Source organism: Oncorhynchus tshawytscha, linkage group LG07 (assembly GCF_018296145.1).
Source record: "Oncorhynchus tshawytscha isolate Ot180627B linkage group LG07, Otsh_v2.0, whole genome shotgun sequence".
NCBI classification, from domain to species: domain Eukaryota; kingdom Metazoa; phylum Chordata; class Actinopteri; order Salmoniformes; family Salmonidae; genus Oncorhynchus; species Oncorhynchus tshawytscha.
This window is the reverse complement of record NC_056435.1, coordinates 42,400,098-42,423,920: the sequence shown is the minus strand read 5'-3', so window position 1 is coordinate 42,423,920 and position 23,823 is coordinate 42,400,098. Positions and strand designations below refer to the sequence as shown.

Below are 23,823 nucleotides of genomic sequence, written 5' to 3'. Positions count from 1 at the left end.
CATGATGCTGCCACCCCGTGCTTCATGGTCGGGATGGTGTTCTTCGGCTTGCAAGCCTCCCCCTTTTTCCTCCAAACATAACTATGGTCATTATGGCCAAACAGTTCTATTTTTGTTTCATCAGACCAGAGGAAATTTATCCAAAAAGTATGATCTTTGTCCTCATGTGCAGTTGCAAACCGTAGTCTGGCTTTTTTACGGCGGTTTTGGAGCAGTGGCTTCTTCCTTGCTGAGCGGCCTTTCAGGTTATGTCGATTTAGGACTCATTTTACTGTGTATATTGATACTTTGTACCTGCTTCCTCCAGCATCTTCACAATGTTCTTTGCTGTTGTTCTGGGATTGATTTGCACTTTTCGCACCAAAGTATGTTCATCTCTAGGAGACAGAACATGTCTCCTTGCTGAGTGGTAAGATGGCTGTGTGGTCCCATGGTGTTTATACTTGCATACTATTGTTTGTACAGATGAACTTGGTACCTTCAGGTGTTTGTAAATTGCTCCCAAGGATGAACCAGATTTGTGCAGGTCTACAATTTCTTTTTATCTGAGGTCCTGGCTGATTTCTTTTGATTTTCCCATGATGTCAAGCAGAGGCATCAAATTTGAAGGTAGGCCTTGAAATACACTCACAGGTACACCTCCAATTGACTCAAATTATGTAAATTAGCCTACCAGAAGCTTCTAAAGCCATGACATAATTTTTTGGAATTTTTCAATCTGTTTAAATGCACAGTCAACTTAGTGTATGTAAACTTCTGACCCACTGGAATTGTGATACAGTGAATTATAAGTGAAATAATCTGTCTGTAAACAATTGTTGGAAAAATGACTTGTGTCATGCACAAATTAAATGTCCTAACCGACCTGCCAAAACTATAGTTTATTTACAAGAAATCTGTGGAATGGTTGAAAAACAAGTTTTAATGACTCCAACCTAAGTGTATGTAAACTTCCGACTTCAACTGTATACTCCACACACAGAGACGCATACAAAGTTCTCCCTCGCCCTCAATTTAACAAATCTGACCATAATTCTATCCTGCTGATTCCTGCTTACAATCAACAATTAGAGGGAAGCACCAGTGACAAGATCAATACAAAGTGATCAGATGAAGCAGATGCTAAGCTACAGGAATGTTTTGCTAGCACAGACTGGAATATGGAGTACACCACAACTGTTATTAGCTTCATCAATAAGTGCATCGATGACGTTGTCCCCACAGTGACTGTACATACATACCCCAACCAGAAGCCATGGATTACAGGCAGCATCAACACTGAGCTAAAGGCTAGAGCTGCCGCTTTCAAGGAGCAGGACTCTAACCCGGTAGCTGATAAGAAATCCCGCTATGGCCTCCGACAAACCATCAAACAGGCAAAGCGTCAATACAGGACTAAAGTCGAATTATACCACACCGGCTCTGACGCTCGTCGGATGTGGCAGGGCTTGCAAACCATTACAGACTACAAAGGGAAGCACAGCCGAGAGCTGCCCAGTGACATGAGCCTACCAGACGAGCTAAACTATTTCTATGCTTGCTTCGAGGCAAATAACACTGAAACATGCATGAGAGCACCAGCTGTTCCAGAAGACTGATCACGCTCTCCGCAGCCGGTGAGTTAGACCTTTAAACAGGTCAACATTCACATGGCCACAGGGCCAGACGGATTACCAGGACGAGTACTGCGAGCATGCGCTGACCAACTGGCAAGTGTCTACACTGAAATGTTCAACCTCTCCCTGTTCGAGTCTGTAGTACCAACATGTTTTAAGCAGACCACCATAGTGCATGTACCCAAGAACACTTAGGTAACGTGCCTAAATGACTACCGACCCGTAGCACTCACGTCTGTAGCCATGAAGTGCTTTGAAAGGCTGGCCATGGTTCACATCAACACCATTATCCCAGAAATCCCTAAACCCACTTCAATTTGCATACCACCCCAACAGATCCACACATGATGCAATCTCTATTGCACTCCACACTGCCCTTTCCCAGCTGGACAAAAGGGACACCTATGTGAGAATGCTATTCATTGACTACAGCTCAGTGTTCAACACCATAGTGCCCTCTATGCTCATCAATAAGATAAGGACCCTTGGACTAAACACCTCCCTCGGCAACTGGATCCTGGACTTCCTGGGTAGGTAACAACACATCCGCAATGCTGATCCTCAACACGGGGTGCTTGCTCAGTCCCCTCCTGTACTCCATGTTCACTTATTTGACTCCAACACCATCATTCAATTTGCCGATAACACAACAGTGGTAGGCCTGATCACCGACAACAACGAGACAGTCTATAAGGAGGAGGTCAGAGACCTGGCCATGTGGTGCCAGGACAACAACGTCTCCCTCAAAGTGACCAAGACAAAAGAGATGATTGTGGACTACAGGAAAAAGAGGACCGAGCACGCCTCCATTCTCATCGACGGGGCTGCAGTTGAGCAGGTTGAGAGCTTCAAGTTCCTTGGTGTCCACATCATCAACAAACTAACATGGTCCAAGCACACCAAGACAGTCGTGAAGAGGGCACAACAAAACCTATTCCCCCTCAGGAGACTGAAAAGATATGGCATGGGTCCTCAGATCCTCAAAAGGTTCTCCAGCTGCACCTTCGAGAGCATCCTGACTTGTTGCATCACTGCCTGGTATGGCAACTGCTCAGCCTCCGACAACAAGGTACTACAGAGGGTAGTGTGAACGGCCCAGTACACGGGCCAAACTTCCTGCCATCCAGGACCTCTACTCCTCTACTGCCATTCAGGACCTCTGTTGTCATCTAAGCATAGTCACTTTAATAACTCTACCTACATGTACATACTACCTCAACTAACCGATGCTCCCGCACATTGACTCTGTACTGGTACCCCCCTGTATATAGTCTCGCTATTCTTGTCCGTATTTTTGGTTGGGAGCTCGTAAGTAAGCATTTCACTATAAGGCCTACACCTGTTGTATTTGATAATAATAAAATATATAAAGTATCAGTCAAAAGTTTGGACACACCTATTCATTCAAGGGTTTTTCTTTTTTGTAAACTTTTTTCTACATTGTAGAAAGTGAAGACATCAAAACTATGAAATAACACATGGAATCATGTAGTAACCAAAAAAGTGTTAAACAATTCAAAATATATATTTACTATGTAGAAAATAGTAAAAATAAAGAAACGCTGGAATGAGTAGGTGTGTGTGTGGACAGGTTATGTATGTATGTATAGTTTGAGAAACAGACGCCTCACAATTCCTCAACTGGCAGCTTCATTGAAGAGGTGACTCCGGGATGCTGGCCTTCTAGGCAGAGTTGCAAAGAAAAAGCCATATCTCAGAATGGCCAATAAATATAAAATATTAATATGTGGGAAAAAACAACGACACTGGACAGAGGAACTCTGCCTAGAAGGCCAGCATCCCGGTGTCACCTCTTCACTGTTTACATTGAGACTGGTGTTTTGCAGGTACTATTTAATGAAGCTGACAGTTGAGGACTTGTGAGGCGTCTGTTTCTCAAAGTAGACATTCTAATGTACTTGTCCTCTTGCTCAGTTGTGCACCTGGGCCACCCACTCCTCTTCCTATTCTGGTTAGAGCCAGTTTGTGCTGTTCTGTGAAGGGAGTACTACTCAGCATTGTACGAGATCTTCAGTTTCTTGGCAATTTCTCGCATGGAATAGCCTTTATTTCTCAGAACATGAATAGACTGACGAGTTTCAGAAGAAAGTGCTTTGTTTCTAGCCATTATGAGCCTGTAATCTAACCCACAAATGCTGATGCTCCAGACACTCAACTAGTCTAAAGAAGGCCAGTTTTATTGCTTCTTTAAATCAGCACAACAGTTTTCAGCTGTGCTAACATAATTGCAAAAGGGTTTTCTGATGATCAATTAGCCTTTTAAAATTATAAACTTGGATTAGCTAACACAACGTGCCATTGGAACACAGGAGTGATGGTTGCTGATAATGGGCCTCTATACGCCTACGTAGATAATCAATTTTTAAAAAATCAGGTGTTTCCAGCTACAATAGTCATTTACAACATTAACAATGTCTACACTTGTAACGGGTTTCTTCTTCCTCCTCTGAGGAGGAGTAGTAGGAAGGATCGGAGGACCAAAGCGCAGCATGGTATGTGTTCATGATGTTAATATTTAATGAATCAAACTGAACACTGCAATACAAAACAACAAAGTGAACAAACGAAACCGAAACAGTTCTGTCTGGTGCAGAATACAAACACTCAACAGAAAATAATCACCCACAACTCAAGGGTGAAAACAGGCTACCTAAGTATGGTTCTCAATCAGGGACAACGATTGACAGCTGCCTCTGATTGAGAACCATACCAGGCCAAACACAGAAATCCCAAATCATAGAAAAAAGAACAGACTGCCCACCCCAACTCACGCCCTGACCATACTAAAACTAAGACAAAACAAAGGAACTAAGGTCAGAACGTGACAACACCTTATTTCTGATCAATTTGATGTTATTTTAATGGACAAAAATGTGCTTTTCTTTCAAAAACAAGGACATTTCTAAGTGACCCCAAACTTTTGAACGGTAGTTTATATACACACACAAGTACATACATTTTTTTTGCCATTTGACAATAAATATAATGCCTGAACTCCATTCATAAAAATGTGAAAAATGTAGTGCCATGAGGCTCAGTTGGTAGAGCATGGCAATGTCAGGGTTGTGGGTTGGATCCCCACAGAGGACCAGTACGAAAAGGTATGAAAATGTATGCACTCAGTACTGTAAGTCACTCTTGATAAGAGTATCTCCTAAAAGACTAAAACTGTTGCATTTATTAAAATAGTTTTTAAAACCTTTTAACAATTTCAATGACCGTTGCTAGGGTGTGTTTGTGCTTCTTCGCGTTCTTGTGTGTGTTCAGCCTATTGCCTCCTGAGGTGTTTGATGTAGTCTGCAGTGAGCTCTTTAACTCCTTGTTTCCATGGAGACACTGATTGCTAACAAAAGCATGTGAGGATAGGGCTAAACAGAGGGAAATATTCTCTCTTCGCACCCCTCCCCTCTCTCTCTCTCTCTCTCTCTCTCAGTCTCCTCTCCCCCTCTCTCTGTTTCCTTCTCTTGTCTCCTCTCTCTCTGACAGATAGCTCATCCATTAATATTTATTCCTGCACCCACAGTCTTCCTTTTATTAGTAGATACACTTGTGTCTGCAAACACAGATACCATTTCTGGTGTACATGCATGCAAATGATGATGATGGAAATTTAGATGGTAGATTTTAGTTTAAATAAAAGTTAATCATTCATAGGCAGAAGGCAAGTATCTAACCAGCTCACTTAAGTGTTCGAAAAATAAGGTGAAAAATTGATTTGGCAAAAGAGCGATAGAGAGATGGAATAGAGATCGAGAGATCAACGAAGGCGAGAGAGAGGGAATTGGATGGAATGAAGTAGAGGTCGACCGATTATGATTTTAACGCCGATACCGATAATTGGAGGTCCAAAAGAAGCCGATATTTTCAAATGTATTTGTAATAATGACAATTACAACAATACTGAATGAACACTTATTTTAACTTCATATAATACATCAATAATATCAATGTAGCCTCAAATAAATAATGAAACATGTTCAATTTGGTTTAAATCATGCAAAAACAAAGTGTTGGAGAAGAAAGTAAAAGTGCAATATGTGCCATGTAAGAAAGCTAACGTTTAAGTTCCTTGCTCAGAACATAAGAACATATGAAAGCTGGTGGTTACTTTCAACATGAGTCTTCAATATTCCCAGGTAAGAAGTTTTAGGTTGTAGTTATTATAGGAATTATAGGACTATTTCTCTCTATACCATTTGTATTTCATTAACCTTTGACTATTGGATGTTCTTATAGGCACATTAGTATTACCAGTGTAACAGTATAGCTTCTGTCCCTCTCCTCGCTCCTACCAGGGCTCGAACCAGGAACACATTGACAACAGCCACCCTCGATGCAGCGTTACCCATGAAGAGCAAGGGGAACAACCACTCCAAGTCTCAGAGCGAGTGACGTTTGAAACGCTATTAGCGCCCCCCCTGCAAACTAGCTAGCCATTTAACATCGGTTACATGAGCCTAATCTCAGGAGTTGATAGGCTTGAAGTCATAAACAGCGCAATGATTGAAGCACAACGAAGAGCTGCTGGCAAAACGCATGAAAGTGCTGTTTGAATGAATGCTTACGAGCCTGCTTGTGCCTACCACCGCTCAGTCAGACTGCTCTATCAAATCATAGACTTAGGTATAACATAATAACACACAGAAATACAAGCCTTAGGTCATTAATATGGTCGAATCCGGAATCTATCATTTCGAAAACACTTAAAATTCTGGCAAATTAGGCGACCCAAACTGTTGCATAAACACCGACTCTGCATGCAATGAACGCAAGAGCAGTGACACAATTTCACCTGGTTAATATTGCCTGCTAACATGAATTTATTTTAGCTAAATATGCAGGTTTGAAAATATATACTTCTGTGTATTGATTTTAAGAAAGGCATTGATGTTTATGGTTAGGTACACATTGGAGCAAGGACAGTCCTTTTTCGCGAATACGCACCGCATCGATTACATGCAACGCAGGACACACTAGATAAACTAGTAATATCATCAACCATGTGTAGTTAACTAGTAATTATGATTGATTGATTGTTTTTTACAAGTTTAATGCTAGCTAGCAACTTAGCTTGGCTTACTGCATTCAGTGTTGGACTAGTTAACTGTAAGGTTGCAAGATTGAATCCTCGAGCTGACAAGGTAAAAATCTGTCGTTCTGCCCCTGAACAAGGCAGTTAGCCCACCGTTCCTAGGCCATCATTGAAAATAAGAATGTGTCCTTAACTGACTTGCCTAGTTAAATAAAAATTAAATGGAGGTGTAAATGAATAGGCCAAATCGGTGTCCAAAAATACCGATTTCCGATTGTTATGAAAACTTTAAATCGTCCCTAATTAATTGGCCATTCCGATTAATCAGTCAACCTCTAGTATGAAGTGGTGATAGATTAATGGTGAGAAAGATAGCTATGATGACATCTTAGTTTGATTAATACTTCTGCTATGGGTGGGCACAGAACGAGAGAGCGAGAGGGGAAGAAATAAAGGGAGCAGGCTGGTCATTTAAATATCACAGTTACAGCAACCCTTTGATCTGTCTGCTTGTAATTGGGGTCAGGGCAGGTGAGACGTGCACACACACACACACACACACACACACACACACACACACACACACACACACAAAGGTATAAGACAGCTTGTTTGGAAAAGGACAATCCAATAAGTGGACCACAATATGTCTTTATGTAAGGCCATGTCCACAAAGAAGGAGAGTTAGTGAGTGTGAGAGAGTTTGTAGTCGTGTTTTTGTTGGTGTGCAGGAGGAAGAAAAGTGTTCACAATAATATTGTTCTTTATAATGAGAGGGTACAGAGTCTTCAGCCTATGTGTATATTTAAAAGACAGTGTGTTATAGTCCTATCCTATCTAAATTGGGAGATAACAGACATCTGATGAAGTGAATAATGTATTAAAAGGCAGACAAAGGCTCTCACATGGCCAGGTAGGAAACTCAAATTCAAGACAGGAGCTGTCTGCGGACTGTTAGTTCCTCTCAGAGTTGCATTTCTAATGAAGCTTACTGTTGTAGGCTACTACGATGTTTTCTACCGATGGGGCATCCATTCTTCTCTAGCTGGCACTGGTAAAATTTTGTATGACAGTGTTTAATGTGATGACCTGAACTAATTCAATTATTTCATTATGTTTATCTTTCCATCAGCATATAAAAGTATTATTTAATATAGTGAAACTTTACCCCTTGACTTTTTCCACATTTTGTTATAGCCTTGTTCTAAAATTGACTAAATAAATAATCCTCAGATATCTACACACAATACCCCATAATGTCAAAGCTAAAACAAGTTTTTAGAAATGTTTGCAAATGTATATAAAAAAAAAACAGATAACTTATTTACATAATTATTCAGACCCTTTGGTATGAGACTCGAAATTATGCTCAGGTGCATCCTGTTTCCTTGATCATCCTTGAGATGTTTCTACAACTTGACTGGAGTCCACCTGTGGTAAATACAGTTGATTGGACATGATTTGGAAAGGCACACAACTGTCTATATAAAGGTCTCACAGTTTACAATGCATATCAAAGCAAAGACCAAGCCATGAGGTCGAAGGAATTGTCCGTAGAGCGCCGAGACAGGATTGTGTCGAAACACAGATCTGGGGAAGGGTACCAAAAAATGTCTGCAGCATTGAAGGTCCCCAAGAACACAGTGCAGTCCATCATTCTTAAATGGAACAAGTTTGGAACCACCAAGCTGGCCAAACTGAGAAATCGGGAGAGAAGGGCCTTGGTCAGGGAGGTGACCAAGAACCTGATGGTCACTCTGACAGTGCTCTATAGTTCCCCTGTGGAGATGGGAGAACCTTTTTAGAAAACCTGCTCCCGAGCCCTCAGGACCTCAAAGTGGGGCGAAGGTTCACCTTCCAACAGGACAACGACCCTAAGCACACAGGAGTGGCTTTGGGACAAATCTCTAAGTGTCATTGAGTGGCCCAGCCAGAGCACAGACCGGAACCCGATCAAACATCTCTGGAGACCTAAAAATAGCTGTGCAGCAACGCTCCCTATCCAACCTGACAGAGCTTCAGAAGATCTGCAGAGAAGAATGGAAGAAACTCCCCAAATACAGGTGTGCCAAGCTTGTAACGTCATACCCAAGAAGACTCGAAGGCTGTAATCGCTGCCAAAGGTGCTATAACAAAGTACTGAGTAAAGGGTCTGAATACTTATGGAAATGTGATAGGTTTTTGCTTTGTCATTATGGGGTGTGTAGATTGATGAGGGAAAAAAACGATTTAATACATTTTAGAATAAGGCTGTAAACTAACAAATTGTGGAAAAAGTCAAGGGGTCTGAATACTTCCCGAAGGCACTGTAAACTAGGTTGCTCTATTAGATTGGCTTAAAGATTAGACTGGCAGGTGGACGGGTGGCCTCCCTGGTACACACACGTTAGCCTGTAAGGTTTGCTAATGAATTAATCTCTCACTCAGACGTGACAAATTGACTTTTTTTGCTTACCTACCGAGACAGGCGACTGAAGGAGATATTATGTTGATAAAACTGCCTTAAGGATATACACCTAATATATAGTCATTCTGATCTGTGAGCCGATTGTGTTTCTCTTTTTGTTTGCAATAAAGATCCATTAGAAACAATAAAGACATGACCACTGTAAAGACAGCTGCTCTGATGCATGTGACAAACATTTTGTGTGTTCTGGTATTTCAGTGTCAGGGAATATGATTGAGCTGTATCTTGATGTGAAAAAACATTATTTGAGAGTCTAGGAAAGGTTGTGTTGCTGATGTTTTATCCCAAACTCATTAGGAGTTGAAAGGAATGTTAGGTTATGTGGTTAATTCTGGGAAAAATGTCAGCCAATTCCGTCACTCCAAACATGGACAGAAAGTTGGACAGCATCGCCCTGATTCACTGTTGCAGAAATCAATGATTATTTCATGAAATCTTTGTTCAGTTATTGTCTGAAACAGGCTGTGGTGGAATAAGGGGTTGCGAAGGGTAGAATGTCTGGATCTCCGTCTCTCTCTCTCTCTCTCTCTCTCTCTCTCTCTCTCTCTCCGTCTTTCTCTCTCTCTCCGTCTCTCTCTCTCTCTCTCCGTCTTTCTCTCTCTCTCCGTCTTTCTCTCTCTCTCTCCGTCTTTCTCTCCCTCTCTCTCCCTCTCCCATCTTTCTCCCTCCCTCCCTCCCTCCCTCCTTTCTCTCTCCCCCCTCTCCGTCTTTCTCTCTCCCTCCCGTCCCTCTCCCCTCCTTTCTCTCTCTCCCTCTCCGTCTTTCTCTCTCCCTCCCTCCCTCCCTCTCCGTCTTTCTCCCTCCCTCCCTCCTCTCTCCCTCCCTCCCTCCCAGTCTTTCTCTCTCCCTCCCTCCCTCCCTCCCTCCCCTCCCTCCCTCCCGTCTTTCTCTCTCCTCCCTCCCTCCCTCTCCGTCTTTCTCTCTCCCTCCCTCCCTCCCTCCCTCTCCGTCTTTCTCTCTCCCTCCCTCCCTCCCTCCCTCTCCGTCTTTCTCTCTCCCTCCCTCCCTCCCTCTCCGTCTTTCTCTCTCCCTCCCTCCCTCCCTCTCCGTCTTTCTCTCTCCCTCCCTCCCTCCCTCTCCGTCTTTCTCTCTCCCTCCCTCCCTCCCTCTCCATCTTTCTCTCTCCCTCCCTCTCCGTCTTTCTCTCTCCCTCCCTCTCCGTCTGTCTTTCTCTCTCCCTCCCTCCCTCCCTCCCTCCCTCCCTCTCCGTCTTTCTCTCTCCCTCCCTCTCTCCGTCTTTCTCTCTCTCTCCCTCCCTCCCTCCCTCAGTCTTTCTCTCTCCCTCCCTCCCTCCCTCTCCGTCTCTCTCTCCCTCCCTCCCTCCCTCTCCGTCTCTCTCCTCCCTCCCTCCCTCCTCTCAGTCTTTCTCTCTCCCTCCCTCCCTCCCTCCCTCCCTCAGTCTTTCTCTCTCCCTCCCTCCCTCCCTCTCCGTCTTTCTCTCTCCCTCCCTCCCTCCCTCTCCGTCTTTCTCTCTCCCTCCCTCCCTCCCTCTCCGTCTTTCTCCCTCCCCCTCCCTCCGTCTTTCTCTCTCCCTCCCTCCCTCTCCGTCTTTCTCTCTCCCTCCCTCCCTCTCCGTCTTTCTTTCTCCCTCCCTCCCTCTCCGTCTTTCTCTCTCCCTCCCTCCCTCTCCGTCTTTCTCTCTCCCTCCCTCCCTCTCTTTCTCTCTCCCTCCCTCCCTCCTCTCCGTCTTTCTCTCTCCCTCCCTCCCTCTCCGTCTTTCTCTCTCCGTCTTTCTCCCTCCCTCCCTCCCTCCCTCCCTCCTCTGTCTTTCTTTCTCCCTCCCTCCCTCCCTCTCCGTCTTTCTCTCTCCCTCCCTCCCTCTCTCTCCGTCTTTCTCTCTCCCTCCCTCCCTCCCTCTCCGTCTTTCTCTCTCCCTCCCTCCCTCCCTCTCCGTCTTTCTCTCTCCCTCCCTCCCTCCCTCTCCGTCGTTCTCTCTCCCTCCCTCCCTCCCTCTCCGTCTTTCTCTCTCCCTCCCTCCCTCCCTCTCCGTCTTTCTCTCTCCCTCCCTCCCTCCCTCTCCGTCTTTCTCTCTCCCTCCCTCCCTCCCTCCCTCTCCGTCTTTCTCTCTCCCCTCCCTCCCTCCCTCCCTCTCCGTCTTTCTCTCTCCCTCCCTCCCTCCCTCTCCGTCTTTCTCTCTCCCTCCCTCCCTCCCTCTCCGTCTTTCTCTCTCCCTCCCTCCCTCCCTCTCCGTCTTTCTCTCTCCCTCCCTCCCTCCCTCCCTCTCCGTCTTTCTCTCTCCCTCCCTCCCTCCCTCTCCGTCTTTCTCTCTCCCTCCCTCTCCGTCTTTCTCTCTCCCCCTCCCTCTCCGTCTGTCTTTCTCTCTCCCTCCCTCCCTCCCTCCCTCCCTCCCTCCCTCCCTCCCTCTCTCCGTCTTTCTCTCTCTCTCCCTCCCTCCCTCCCTCAGTCTTTCTCTCTCCCTCCCTCCCCTCCCTCTCCGTCTCTCTCCCTCCCTCCCTCTCCGTCTCTCTCCCCTCCCTCCCTCCCTCTCAGTCTTTCTCTCTCCCTCCCTCCCTCCCTCTCAGTCTTTCTCTCTCCCTCCCTCCCTCCCTCTCCGTCTTTCTCTCTCCCCCTCCCTCCCTCCCTCCCTCTCAGTCTTTCTCTCTCCCTCCCTCCCCTCCCTCTCCGTCTTTCTCTCTCCCTCCCTCCCTCCCCCTCTCCGTCTTTCTCTCTCCCCTCCCTCCCTCCCTCTCCGTCTTTCTCCCTCCCCCCTCCCTCCGTCTTTCTCTCTCCCTCCCTCCCTCTCCGTCTTTCTCTCTCCCTCCCTCCCTCTCCGTCTTTCTTTCTCCCTCCCTCCCTCCCTCTCCGTCTTTCTCTCTCCCTCCCTCCCTCTCAGTCTTTCTCTCTCCCTCCCTCCCTCTCCGTCTTTCTCCCTCCCTCCCTCCCTCCCTCCCTGTCTTTCTTTCTTTCTCCCTCCCTCCCTCCCTCCCTCCCTCCCTCCCGTCTTTCTCCCTCCCTCCGTCTTTCTCTCTCCCTCCCTCCCTCCCTCTCGTCTTTCTCTCTCCCTCCCTCCCTCCCTCTCCGTCTTTCTCTCTCCCTCCCTCCCTCCCTCTCAGTCTTTCTCTCTCCCTCCCTCCCTCCCTCCGTCTTTCTCTCTCCCTCCCTCCCTCCCTCCGTCTTTCTCTCTCCCTCCCTCCCTCTCCGTCTCCCTCCCTCCCTCCCTCCCTGTCTTTCTTTCTCCCTCCCTCCCTCCCTCCCTCCCTCCCTCCCTCTCCGTCTTTCTCCCTCCCTCCCTCCCTCTCAGTCTTTCTCTCTCCCTCCCTCCCTCCCTCCGTCTTTCTCCCTCCCTCCCTCTCCGTCTTTCTCTCTCCCTCCCTCCCTCTCCGTCTTTCTCTCTCCCTCCCTCCCTCTCCGTCTTTCTCTCTCCCTCCCTCCCTCTCCGTCTTTCTCTCTCCCTCCCTCCCTCTCCCTCCCTCCCTCTCCGTATTTCTCTCTCCGTCTTTCTCTCTCCCTCCCTCCCTCTCCGTCTTTCTCCTCCCTCCCTCCCTCCCTCCCTCCCTCCCTCTCCGTCTTTCTTTCTCCCTCCCTCCCTCCCTCCCTCTCCGTCTTTCTCCCTCCCTCCCTCTCCATCTTTCTCTCTCCCTCCCTCCCTCTCCGTCTTTCTAGAATGTCTGGATTGACAGAGAGCCTAAAGAACACTATGAACACCAGAGCACAATGATTAAAAGGTTTTCTTTCACTGCTGCAGGGCAGACTAGTGCCAGATGAGAGGATGGTTGTTGCTCTGACCCAGTGGCCTACAACAAGGGAGATTGGCTTGTATAAATGTGTCTTGAACACTGCTAATCCCCATCAGCCTCAGCTCCCAGCACCCCGTCTCACTCTTCCACCCCTCCCTCTCAGTCTTTCTCTCTCCCTCCCTCCCTCTCAGTCTCTCTCTCCCTCCCTCCCTCTCAGTCTTTCTCTCTCTGTCTCTCTCTCCCTCCCTCCCTCTCAGTCTCTCCCTCCCTCTCAGTCTCTCCCTCCCTCCCTCTCAGTCTTTCTCTCTCCCTCCCTGTCCGTCTCTCTCTCCCTCCCTCCCTCTCCGTCTTTCTCTCTCCCTCCCTCTCCGTCTTTCTCTCTCCCTCCCTCCCTCTCCGTCTTTCTCCCTCCCTCCTTCTCCGTCTTTCTCCCTCCCTCCCTCTCCGTCTTTCTCCCTCCCCCTCCCTCCCTCCTCCCTCTCCGTCTTTCTCTCTCCCTCCCTCCCTCTCCGTCTTTCTCTCTCCCTCCCCGTCTTTCTTTCTCTCTCCCTCCCTCTCCGTCTCCCTCCCTCCCTCTCCGTCTTTCTCTCTCCCTCTCTACGGCTCCCTCCCTCCCTCTCCGTCTTCCTCCCTCCCTCAGTCTTTCTCCCTCCCTCCCTCTGTCTTTCTCCCTCCCTCTGTCTTTCTCCCTCCCTCCCTCTCAGTCTTTCTCCCTCCCTCCCTCTCAGTCTTCCTCCCTCCCTCTCCGTCTTCCTCCCTCCCTCCCTCCCTCCCTCTCCGTCTTTCTCTCTCCCTCCCTCCCTCCCTCCCTCCCTCCCTCTCCGTCTCCCTCCCTCCCTCCCTTTCCGTCTTTCTCTCTCCCTCCCTCCCTCCCTCTCTTACACACACCTCTCTTTCTGCTTCTCCTCTCTTCTATCTCTCCACTCGGAGCTTGTGTAAATGTGTGTCCTAAACTCATCAAACTGCAGCCTTCCCTTAGCTGGAAATCAGTGATATACAGGCTGTGGGGACAGAGTGGGGCTGGTACAGAGATGACTGGGCTGGTGGTTTGATTACAAACGGATCAAAGAATGGCCTGATCCATTAATAAAAGGATGAATAAATGAATGCAGGGAGGTATGGAGGAGAAAGTAGTGTAAGATCTGGGATCAGGATTTTGAGCTTCCTGTTTCTAAATATAGTCCCAAAACGCTGTCATCCATTAGCAACACTCATAACAGCAAGACCCACCGGATACAAGGAGGACATGATTTGCTGTGTGTCATTGGACAGTGTTGGACAGGCAGTGCAAGGTAGTTAGAGGTCTTACCCTGAGTGTGTTGGATGTTGAGCTGGTTGATTTGCTCAGTGAACTCATTTTCCTCGATGGTCTCAGTGCGAGGGACAGACAGAGAGAAACGTCGCTTAAAGTTCTTCATCTTGTTCATGGCGCTGAGAGAGAGAGAGAGAGAGAGAGAGAGAGAGAGAACAAGGCATATGTATGTAAATGACTGGGTATCGAACCCTGTTTTTTTGCTGTATATTACTCCAGACTCATACTACACCGGCTCCGACGCTCGTCGGATGTGGCAGGGCTTGCAAACTATTACAGACTACAAGGGGAAGCACAGCCGCGAGCTGCCCAGTGACACAAGCTAAATCACTTCTATGCTCGCTTCGAGGCAAGCAACACAGAGGCATGCATGAGAGCATCAGCTGTTCCGGATGACTGTGTGATCACGCTCTCCGTAGCCAACGTGAGTAAGACCTTTAGCACATTGGCTAACCGGGCTATCTGCATTGTGTCCCACCACCCGCCAACCCCTCTATTTACGCATCTGCTACTCTCTGTTCATCATATATGCATGTCACTTTAACGATACCTACATGTACATACTACCTCAATAAGCCTGACTAACAGGTGTCTGTATATAGCCCTGCTACTCTTTTTTCAAATGTCTTTTTATTTATTTGTTTGATTTGATACTGTTTTATTTCTTTACTTACCTACACACACACACTTTTTTTCGCACCATTGGTCAGAGCCTGCAAGTAAGCATTTCACTGTAAGGTTTACACCTGTTATATTCGGCACACATGACAAATCAACTTTGATTTGATGTAAGCCCACTGAGGTAAAGGTCATCCCAGCTTACAATTGTCTCATTCATACCCCCTCCTATCCCCTGTAACTATTCCCCAGATTCTTGCTGTAAATGAGAATGGGTTCTCAGTCAAAGTACCTGGTAAAATAAGGGTTAAATAAATAACACGTTTTCAGATCCAAGGCAAAGTTACTCAAACAACACCATGTCCTAAACATTTTACAGGCTACGACCACATTATACAATTTGAACCACTAACCATAATCCCCGGGGTGAAAGAGCATAACGATCAGACTGTCTGGACAGAGGAAAGTGAATATGTAACTACCCTCTGCTGAACCAATGTTCTCTAACCTAACTGCACACCCTCCCATGGCACACCAAACAGAACAGCTCCCGTTAGTGATTGGGTTGTGGTCTTTGGTTGAGGTCAGAAACAGAGAGACAGAGAGGCAGTCTCTGTGTGTGGTGCTCCCTGGCTGTTAAAAATAAATGCTAACATCAGATCACTGATTGATGGAATAATGAGGCAGCGAAATAGCAGGAGAGCATTTAATCAATACAGTCACCTCTCTGTCATGGCCCAGACACTGCTTTGTCAATACATCACATAACCATATAACCCTCTCCCCCCACTCATTATATCGTTCTCTCACTCTCACTCACTGGGCAGCAGTGCAGGTTGGTTGCTATGGTCTCCTACTTTCTAATTAGTTTTCTTTCAGACTGTGTGTGTGATGTCATTATTTTAAGACCTAAGAGTAGGCAGAACTATGTTCCTCAGTCGTACACATGCTTGTGCGTGCATGTGTAACGGACATCACGCTGCTTGCTTAGAGTACCATGTCCTCCTAATTTGGCTCACCCCGAGGCATGAATCCAGGACCTCTGCATTTCTAGCACACGTGACCACCCTCCTGAAGCATCTTAACAGTTGGTGCCACTAAAAAAATGTACAATTCGTCTGTGTAATTTCTTATTCCATTTTTCAATCATTTGAACCTGAAGATGCACACTTCCCTTTAAAGTGACAATCAACAGTAGAAACAATATCAGCTCCTGTTTCAGTAAAAAGGCTGAGGGATGGGCCTGGAGAAATGTAACCACCATCCATGATATCAACATCATAGCTACATAGTGTTTGTTTACATTTACATCATTTACAAACATTGGAGTAAAACATGCTTATATTTTGGGTTCTGATGGGGTACAACAGTTGTTCTAAGCTCATGAGAATAAGAATTATGTTCATTGACTACAGCTCAGCATTCAACACCATAGTACCCTCCAAGCTCATCATCAAGCTGGAGGCCCTGGGTCTTAACCCCAACCTGTGCAACTGGGTCCAGGACTTTCTGACCGGCCACCCCAGGTGGTGAAGGTAGGAAACAACATCTCCACTTCGCTGACCCTCAACACTGGGGCCCCACAAGGGTGTGTGCTCAGCCCCCTCCTGTACTCCCTGTTCACTCACGACTGCGTGGCCATGCACGCCTCCAACTCAATCATCAGGTTTGCAGATGACGCAGCATTAGTGGGCTTGATCACCAACAATGACGAGACAGCCTACAGGAAGGAGGTGAGGGCACTCGGAGTGTGGTGTCAGGAAAACAACCTCTCACTCTACGTCAACAAAGCAAAGGAGATGATTATGGACTTCAGGAAACAGCAGAGGGAGCACCCCCCTATCCACATCGAAGGGACAGCAGGGGAAGGTGGAAAGTTAAGTTCCTGGGCTTACAGAGCACAGACAAACTGAAGTGGTCCACCCACACAGACAGTGTGGTGAAGGCACAACAGTGCCTCTTCAACCTCCAGAAGGCTGAAGAAATTTGGGTTGTTAACCAAAACCTTGACAAACTTTTACAGATGCACAATCAAGATCATCCTGTAGGGCTGTATCACAGCCTGGTACGGCAACTGCACCGCCCTCAACCGTAAGGCTCTCCAGATGATGGTGCGGTCTGCACAACGCATCACCGGGGGCAAACTACCTGCCCTCCATAACACCTACAGCACCCGATGTCACAGGAAGGCCAAAAAGATCATCAAGGACAACAATCATCCGAGCCACTGTCTGTTCACACCGCTATCATACAGAAGGTGAGGTCAGTACAGGTGCATCAAAGCTGGGACCGAGAGATTGAAAAACAGGATCTATCTCAAGGCCATCAGACTGCTAAACAGCCATCACTAACACAGAGGCTGCCACTGTATACATTGTGTCCCAATTACTATTAGTTTTATTTCACCTTTATTTAACCAGGTAGGCTAGTTACACATGGAATAAAGAAACAATACAGTAGAAAAGGTCTACATACAGTGTGTGCAAATGGGTAAGACAAGGGAGGTAGGCAATAAATAGGCCATGGTGGCGAAATAATTACAATATACCAATTAAACACTGGAGTGATAGATGTGCAGAAGATGAATGTGCAAGTAGAGATACTGGGGTGAGAAGATAAATAAATAAATACAGTATTTGGATGTGGTAGTTGGATGGGCTATTTACAGATGGGCTATGTACAGGTGCAGTGATCTGTGAGCTGCTCTGACAGCTGGTGCTTAAAGCTAGTGAGGGAGATATGAGTCTCCAGCTTCAGTGATTTTTGCAGTTCATTCCAGTCATTGGTAGCAGAGAACTGGAAGGCAAGGCGGTCAAAGAAGGAATTGGCTTTGGGGTTGACCAGTGAGATATACCTGCTGGAGGGCATGCGACAGGTGGGTGCTGCTATGGTGACCAGTGAGCTGAGATAAGGTGGAGCTTAACCTAGCAAAGACTTGTAGATGACCTGGAGCCAGTGGGTTTGGCAACGAATATGAAGCGAGGGCCAGCCAACTAGAGCGTACAGGTCGCAGTGGTGGGTTTTATATGGGGCTTTGGTGAAAAAACAGATGGCACTGTGATAGACTGCATCCAATTTGTTGAGTAGAGTGTTGGAGGCTATTTTGTAAATGACATTTAGGACATTGAGCATGGCTGAGGTGCAACCATGACCAGCTCTGAAACCAGACTGCATAGCGGAGAAGGTACGGTGGGATTCGAAATGGTCGGTAATATATTTCTTAACTTGGCTTTCAAAGACCTTAGAAAGGCAGGATAGGATAGATATAGGTCTGTAGCAGTTTGGGTCTAGAATGACTCCCCCTTTAAAGAGGGGGATGATGGCGGCAGCTTTCCAATCTTTGGGAATCTCAGACGATACGAAAGAGAGGTTGAACAGGCTAGTAATAGGGGTTGCAACAATTTCAGCAAATAATTTTAGAAAGAGAGGGTCCAGATTGTCTAGCCTGGCTGATTTGTAGGGGTCCAGATTTTGCAGCTCTTTCGGAACAACATTCCAATCACTGGACACTTTAATAAATGGATCACTAGTCACTTTAAATAATGCCACTTTAAATCATGTTAACATATCTTACATTACTCATATCACATGTGCAGTATATACTGTATTTTATACCATCTATGCCACTCGGCCATCGCTCATCCATATACGTACAGTTGAAGTCGGAAGTTTAAATGTATTTGGCTAAGGTGTATGTAAACACAGTTTTTCACAATTCCTGACATTTAATCCTAGTAAAAATTCCCTGTTTTAGGTCAGTAAGGATCACCACTTTATTTTAAGAATGTGAAATGTCAGCATAATAGTAGAGGGAATGATTTATTTAAGCTTTTATTTCTTTCATCACATTCCAATTGGGTCAGAAGTTTACATGCAATCAATTAGTATTTGGTGGCATTGCTTTCATATTGTTTAAGCTTCCCACAATAGGTTGGGTGAACTTTGGCCCATTCCTCCTGACAGAGCTGGTGTAACTGAGTCAGGTTTGTAGGCCTCCTTGCTCACACACACTTTTTCAGTTCTGCCCACACATTTTCTATAGACTTGAGGTCAAGGCTTTGTTTTGGCCACTCCAATACCTTGACTTTGTTGTCCTTAAGCCATTTTGCCACAACTTTGGAAGTATGCTTGGGTTCATTGTCCATTTGGAAGACCCATTTGCGACCAAGCTTTAACTTCTAACTCCTGACTGATGTCGAGATGTTGCTTCAATATATCCACATAATTTTCCTGCCTCATGATGCCATCTATTTTGTGAAGCGCACCAGTCCCTCCTGCAGCCAAGCACCTCCACAACATGATGCTGCCACCCCTGTGCTTCATGGTTGGGGTGGTGTTCTTCAGCTTGCAAGCCTTCCCCTTTTTCCTCCAAACATAACAATGGTCATTATGGCCAAACAGTTCTATTTATGTTTCATCAGACCAGAGGATATTTCTCTAAAAAGTATGATCTTTGTCCCCATGTGCAGTTGCAAACCGTAGTCTAGCTTTTTTACAGTGTTTTTGGAGCAGTGGATTCTTCCTTGTTGAGATGAACGTGGTACAGATGAACGTGGTACCTTCAGGCGTTTGGAAATTTCTCCCAAGGATGAACCAGACTTGGTCTACAATTTGTCAAGCAAAGATGCACTGAGTTTAAGGTAGGCCTTGAAATACATCCACAGGTACACCTCCAATTGACTCAAATGATGTCAATTAGCCTATCAGAAGTTTCTAAAGCCATGACATAATTTTCTGGGATTTTCCAAGCTGTTTAAAGGCACTGTCAACTTAGTGTATGTAAACTTCTGACCAACTGGATTTGTGATACAGTAAATTATAAGTGAAATAATCTGTCTGTAAACAATTGTTGGTAAAATTACTGTGTCATGCACAAAGTAGATGTCATAGAACTATAGTTCTAGCAAGTCAGTTAGGACAAGAAATTTGTGTAGTGGTTGAAAAAAATGAGTTTTAACCAATAAAATTAGATTGAGTCATTTATAAACTATATTCTTTAAGAATTAATGGGTATATGCCATTCATTTATAAAAATAGATGTAGCAACTAGTGATTGCCCCTTTAAAAGCAACGTCTGTTAGGCAGATGACCAGCAAACCTGGTGTTGCATTAAATCTTCCCCTCAAAGGTTGGGAGAGACAAGAGAATGATAGTTCTATGTCCTTTGGATTCAACCTCTCGATTCATTGCTCTTCTCAGAGATCTGTATTCAATGATGAGATGCTCATGTCTCCATGCCCTAACAATGGGAGTCATTGTCCCAAAGGCGGGAAGACAGGCGACAAGCTTAGATCCAAAATAAGCCCATAGAAACGCATTTGGCTTATTTTGCAAAGATTTGGGCAAGAGTGAAACATCTCGCTTCGCCTTTTCCTCACTGCTCTCCTCCCCCTTTCCAGCTCTCCAAAGCAGCTTGTGTGTCAACGTAAATATTTTGTATTTCTTTCAGATCGCCATTAGTACCTGTCAAAGCTGCAGCTACTTTTCCTGGGGTCCAAAAAAGACTAAGGCAATTACAAATCACACAACACATTATTACACACTACTTTACCACATCATATTGTAACGGAATTCCTCTTCTTCAGAGGAGTAGCAAGGATCAGACCAATGTGCAGCGTGGTAAGTGTCCATAATGATATATTTAATAAATCAACAGAACACTGAACAAAAATACAAACAAAACAACAGAAACAGTCCCGTATGATGAAAACACTAACACGGGATACAACCACCCACAAAACACAATAGAAAACAGGCTACCTAAATATGGCTCCCAATCAGAGACAACGACTGACACCTGCCTCTGATTGAGAACCATACAAGGCCAAACACATAGAAATATAACAACAGAACAAAACATAGAAAAACAACAGAATTCCCACCCCACCCCAACTCACGCATGTTATTGATGTTAGCTCTCCGTGTACATGTAAGGGCCAGCCGTGCTTCTCTGTTCTGGGCCAACTGTGGTTTGCTTGTCCCTTTCTGTGGCACTTGACCATATGACTGGGCAGTAGTTCAGGTGCGACAAACCTAGGGCCTGTAGGACTTGTTTTGTTGATCGCGATACGAAGAGACCTCTCCCCATCTTAGCTACCGTTGCAACAATATGTTTTGACCATGACAGTGTCTCCTCAACATGCTTGATTTCCACATTAGTCATTACATGATTTAGTTGAGGTTTAGGGTTTAGTGAATGATATGTCCCAAATACAATGCTTTTAGTTGTTTTAGCTTTTAGTTTTTTTGCCACACATTCTAAAAATGACTGCAGCTCTTTGTTAAGTGTTGCAGTAATTGTATTTGCTGTAGTAGCTGACGTATGTAGTGTTGAGTAATCAGCATACGAAGTGTTCCTGAGCACAGATTAAGTATGTTTGTGTGTTTTCAGCGATGTGTTACCAATGGTGGTGTGCTACAAGTATCTTGTTTACAGACAACATATCCCTCTGTTTGGAGCAGGGTGCATTCTGGGAGCTCTATGCTCTGAGCCAATAGGATGGCTTTAAACTGTCAAAGAACATGGCGTCAGGCTCAGTAAATGTACAGTATGACTATGTGTGTGTGTGGGTGGTCAATGCAGGATACACAACTACAGAAGACCAGAAGATGCAGAGAAGATTGAGAAAAATAAGATGAGTGTTCTATGTTCAACACATGAAGGCTCAGTGGGGTTTGGTGTATTTGATTGGGAACACCCCCACCACCCCCCCACACACAGATAATGAGACGATTAACACACACACACCCACAATCAGAGGGCATCTGGTCATGTAGGGGTGCCAGCAAGGCTCAGTCCCGCCATTCATTTCCTCTGATCAGTCCTGGACACAGATAGCCTTAATGGTGCATCTTTCTCCTGAGAGAGAGAGAGCACTAATAGTCTCTCTGCTCCACTCCAGCAATACTCTCTCCTGTAAAGTTTAGAATGCATTAGAAGAGTTATAGGAAAGTTGAGGCTATTAGCTGCTTGTTGTGTTTCTCACTTCTGTCTTAGATGGATCATGATGATTCATTCAATTAACTATTGTTCAAATAGTCTTTCTAGCAAAAAGGACTTCCATAATAACTCCTGTCATATACTGTAAATCCACAACCCAAATGTCTGTAGAAATCAACCATTGTCCTGGATTAAACTTCTCTCAAGAATACAGCCTACTGAGGTAGATGATGTGTTGCTTGTTCACTTTGGCTTCATGGGTTTATGCAGGTCAGTGCACATCAGGAACATGACACACACACTCTCCAGCCCACAGAAATATCCCAAAACCACATGAAATAGGCTGAAATGTGTGCCTGGGCTCAATGGTAGGAAAATCCATTACAGTAGGAAGCAGTCTAATCTGACCAGTGTGATTTTTCCAATCAGACCTCTGGACCTGGCAGGAGAGGAGACAGCAGTCACAAACAAACAGATACACAGATAGTTCAATGGAAAAAGAAAGGATGAGAACATTGAAAAAAACATTCAAAGTACCATGGCAAATGTGCATCACAATCCTAAATACCAATACCTTGCCCTTGACATGGTTTGATGGATTTTAAAAAGGAAGTTGTGGAAAGCAGATGAGCATGCAGTAAAAATGGCACATGTGAGGAGAGGGGGATGTGAGAGGAAGAGAAAGAAAGATTGAGCTGGTGTTTATTTTGTATAAATGGATTTAAGGAATAACAATGAATGAGTGTGCCTTTGTACTGTGCAGACTTTGTTACTGCTCAGTAGTGAGGCCAACTCTGGGCCTGTGGTCATATTACCTCTCGCCCCAACAGTTCACACGCACCGAAAGACTGCTCATTCAAGCGCTGCCTGTGTAACCGGCGGTAGCTCTCCAAAACACACACAATCATACATACACACACATTGCACATGCGCACTCTTTCATCCACACAAACTCGTTGTCTACGAATACACACAACACATACATTGTCTCTACACACATCCGACAACATTCTCCTAGAGAGAATGTCCCGACAGGACTACAGACAGAAGGCACACACAGGAACATTGAACATCTGTCCCCCATATACCAGAGTACAGAAGCACCATTGCACACAAGCAGGTACACGCACAAGCAAATTCACATCCAAACACAGCTGTTGACCAGTCCAGTGCAAAGTTTGTTATTTCCAGGTGCAAGAGACTAAAAGACAAGCTACTTTCAAGACACAAAACAATCCATTATACACAAAGAAAACAGAATTGGAAGCACTTATGTTCTTCAGTGAAATGTTAGGGCTGTAAAGGGCTGTTGTGGTAATTGTGTGTGAGTGACTGCAGATAATATAAGTACAGTACAGTGGTGAAGGACTGTTGTTTCTCCTCTGGTCATGTTCCAAAGGGACTGTTGTTGTGTTCAACATTACAATGACACGTCTCATGGACTCAGACTCACCATGCATGGTGGGAGTTTTCCCCTGACCTGTCCCTCCTCCATCCATCCCTCTCTCCTCATCTGTGGTGAGACAATAATAAAGATAACCTTTTGTATTTTTCCTCGCCAGCAGTAGAGAGATGACTCGTAAGACAACAAATGCTCCTTTCTTTGGGCTCTGTCTTGTCCCCCCTCTCGGTCTCTCCATCTTCGGTGTGTGTGTGTGTCTGGTGAGTGCATCTCTCTCTGAACAGAAGGCTGACTGTACATCATGGGCCTAAGTGAAAAACAAATATCTCACTCTGCTGGGTCAACATTAGAGTGCTCCATTGTGTTCCAGGCTTGGCTGTGCAGCTTTATGTAATAGGACATTTATGTTATGCATTCTTATCTTGTTTGGTCATTTTCCTTTTGGTTGTAGTCATAATATGACATTGTGCTTGCAATTACAAAGTCTTTGTGTGCACTCAGTGTTTGCAAGTGTATATTGTAAAAAAAGAAGTGTGTGTGTGTGTGTATGCTTGTTAATGTGCTTATGCAGGTGCATGTGATGTGATTGTACCTGGAACATCAGATGTCGACCTTGGCTGTGTTGAACTAAGTGTGCTGGAGAGTGTATGATTGCAGAGTGTCAATTACTATGTACTGTACTCACTCACACAGGTGATTTTGGCATATATACAGAAAACAGAGCAGGCTGGGCACTTT

General features: G+C 45.5%; 1 protein-coding gene across 3 annotated transcripts in view; it reads right to left on the bottom strand.

Annotated features, from left to right (window-relative positions):
* cdk18 (cyclin dependent kinase 18) overlaps positions 1-23,823 on the bottom strand; it is a 46,283-nt gene that overhangs the window by 7,976 nt on the left and 14,484 nt on the right. Inside the window, exons 2-3 of one of the 3 annotated variants that reach the window (XM_042324438.1) lie at positions 23,137-23,196; positions 14,123-14,244 (exon numbers count right to left, since the gene is read on the bottom strand). In XM_042324438.1, the coding sequence (XP_042180372.1) occupies positions 14,123-14,240 (118 nt within the window). In that variant the 5' untranslated portion in view covers positions 14,241-14,244; positions 23,137-23,196. Of the gene's footprint in view, positions 1-14,122; positions 14,245-21,491; positions 23,072-23,136; positions 23,197-23,823 lie in introns of those variants that run through there. The other 2 variants (XM_042324436.1, XM_042324437.1) reach the window with 2 other exon arrangements.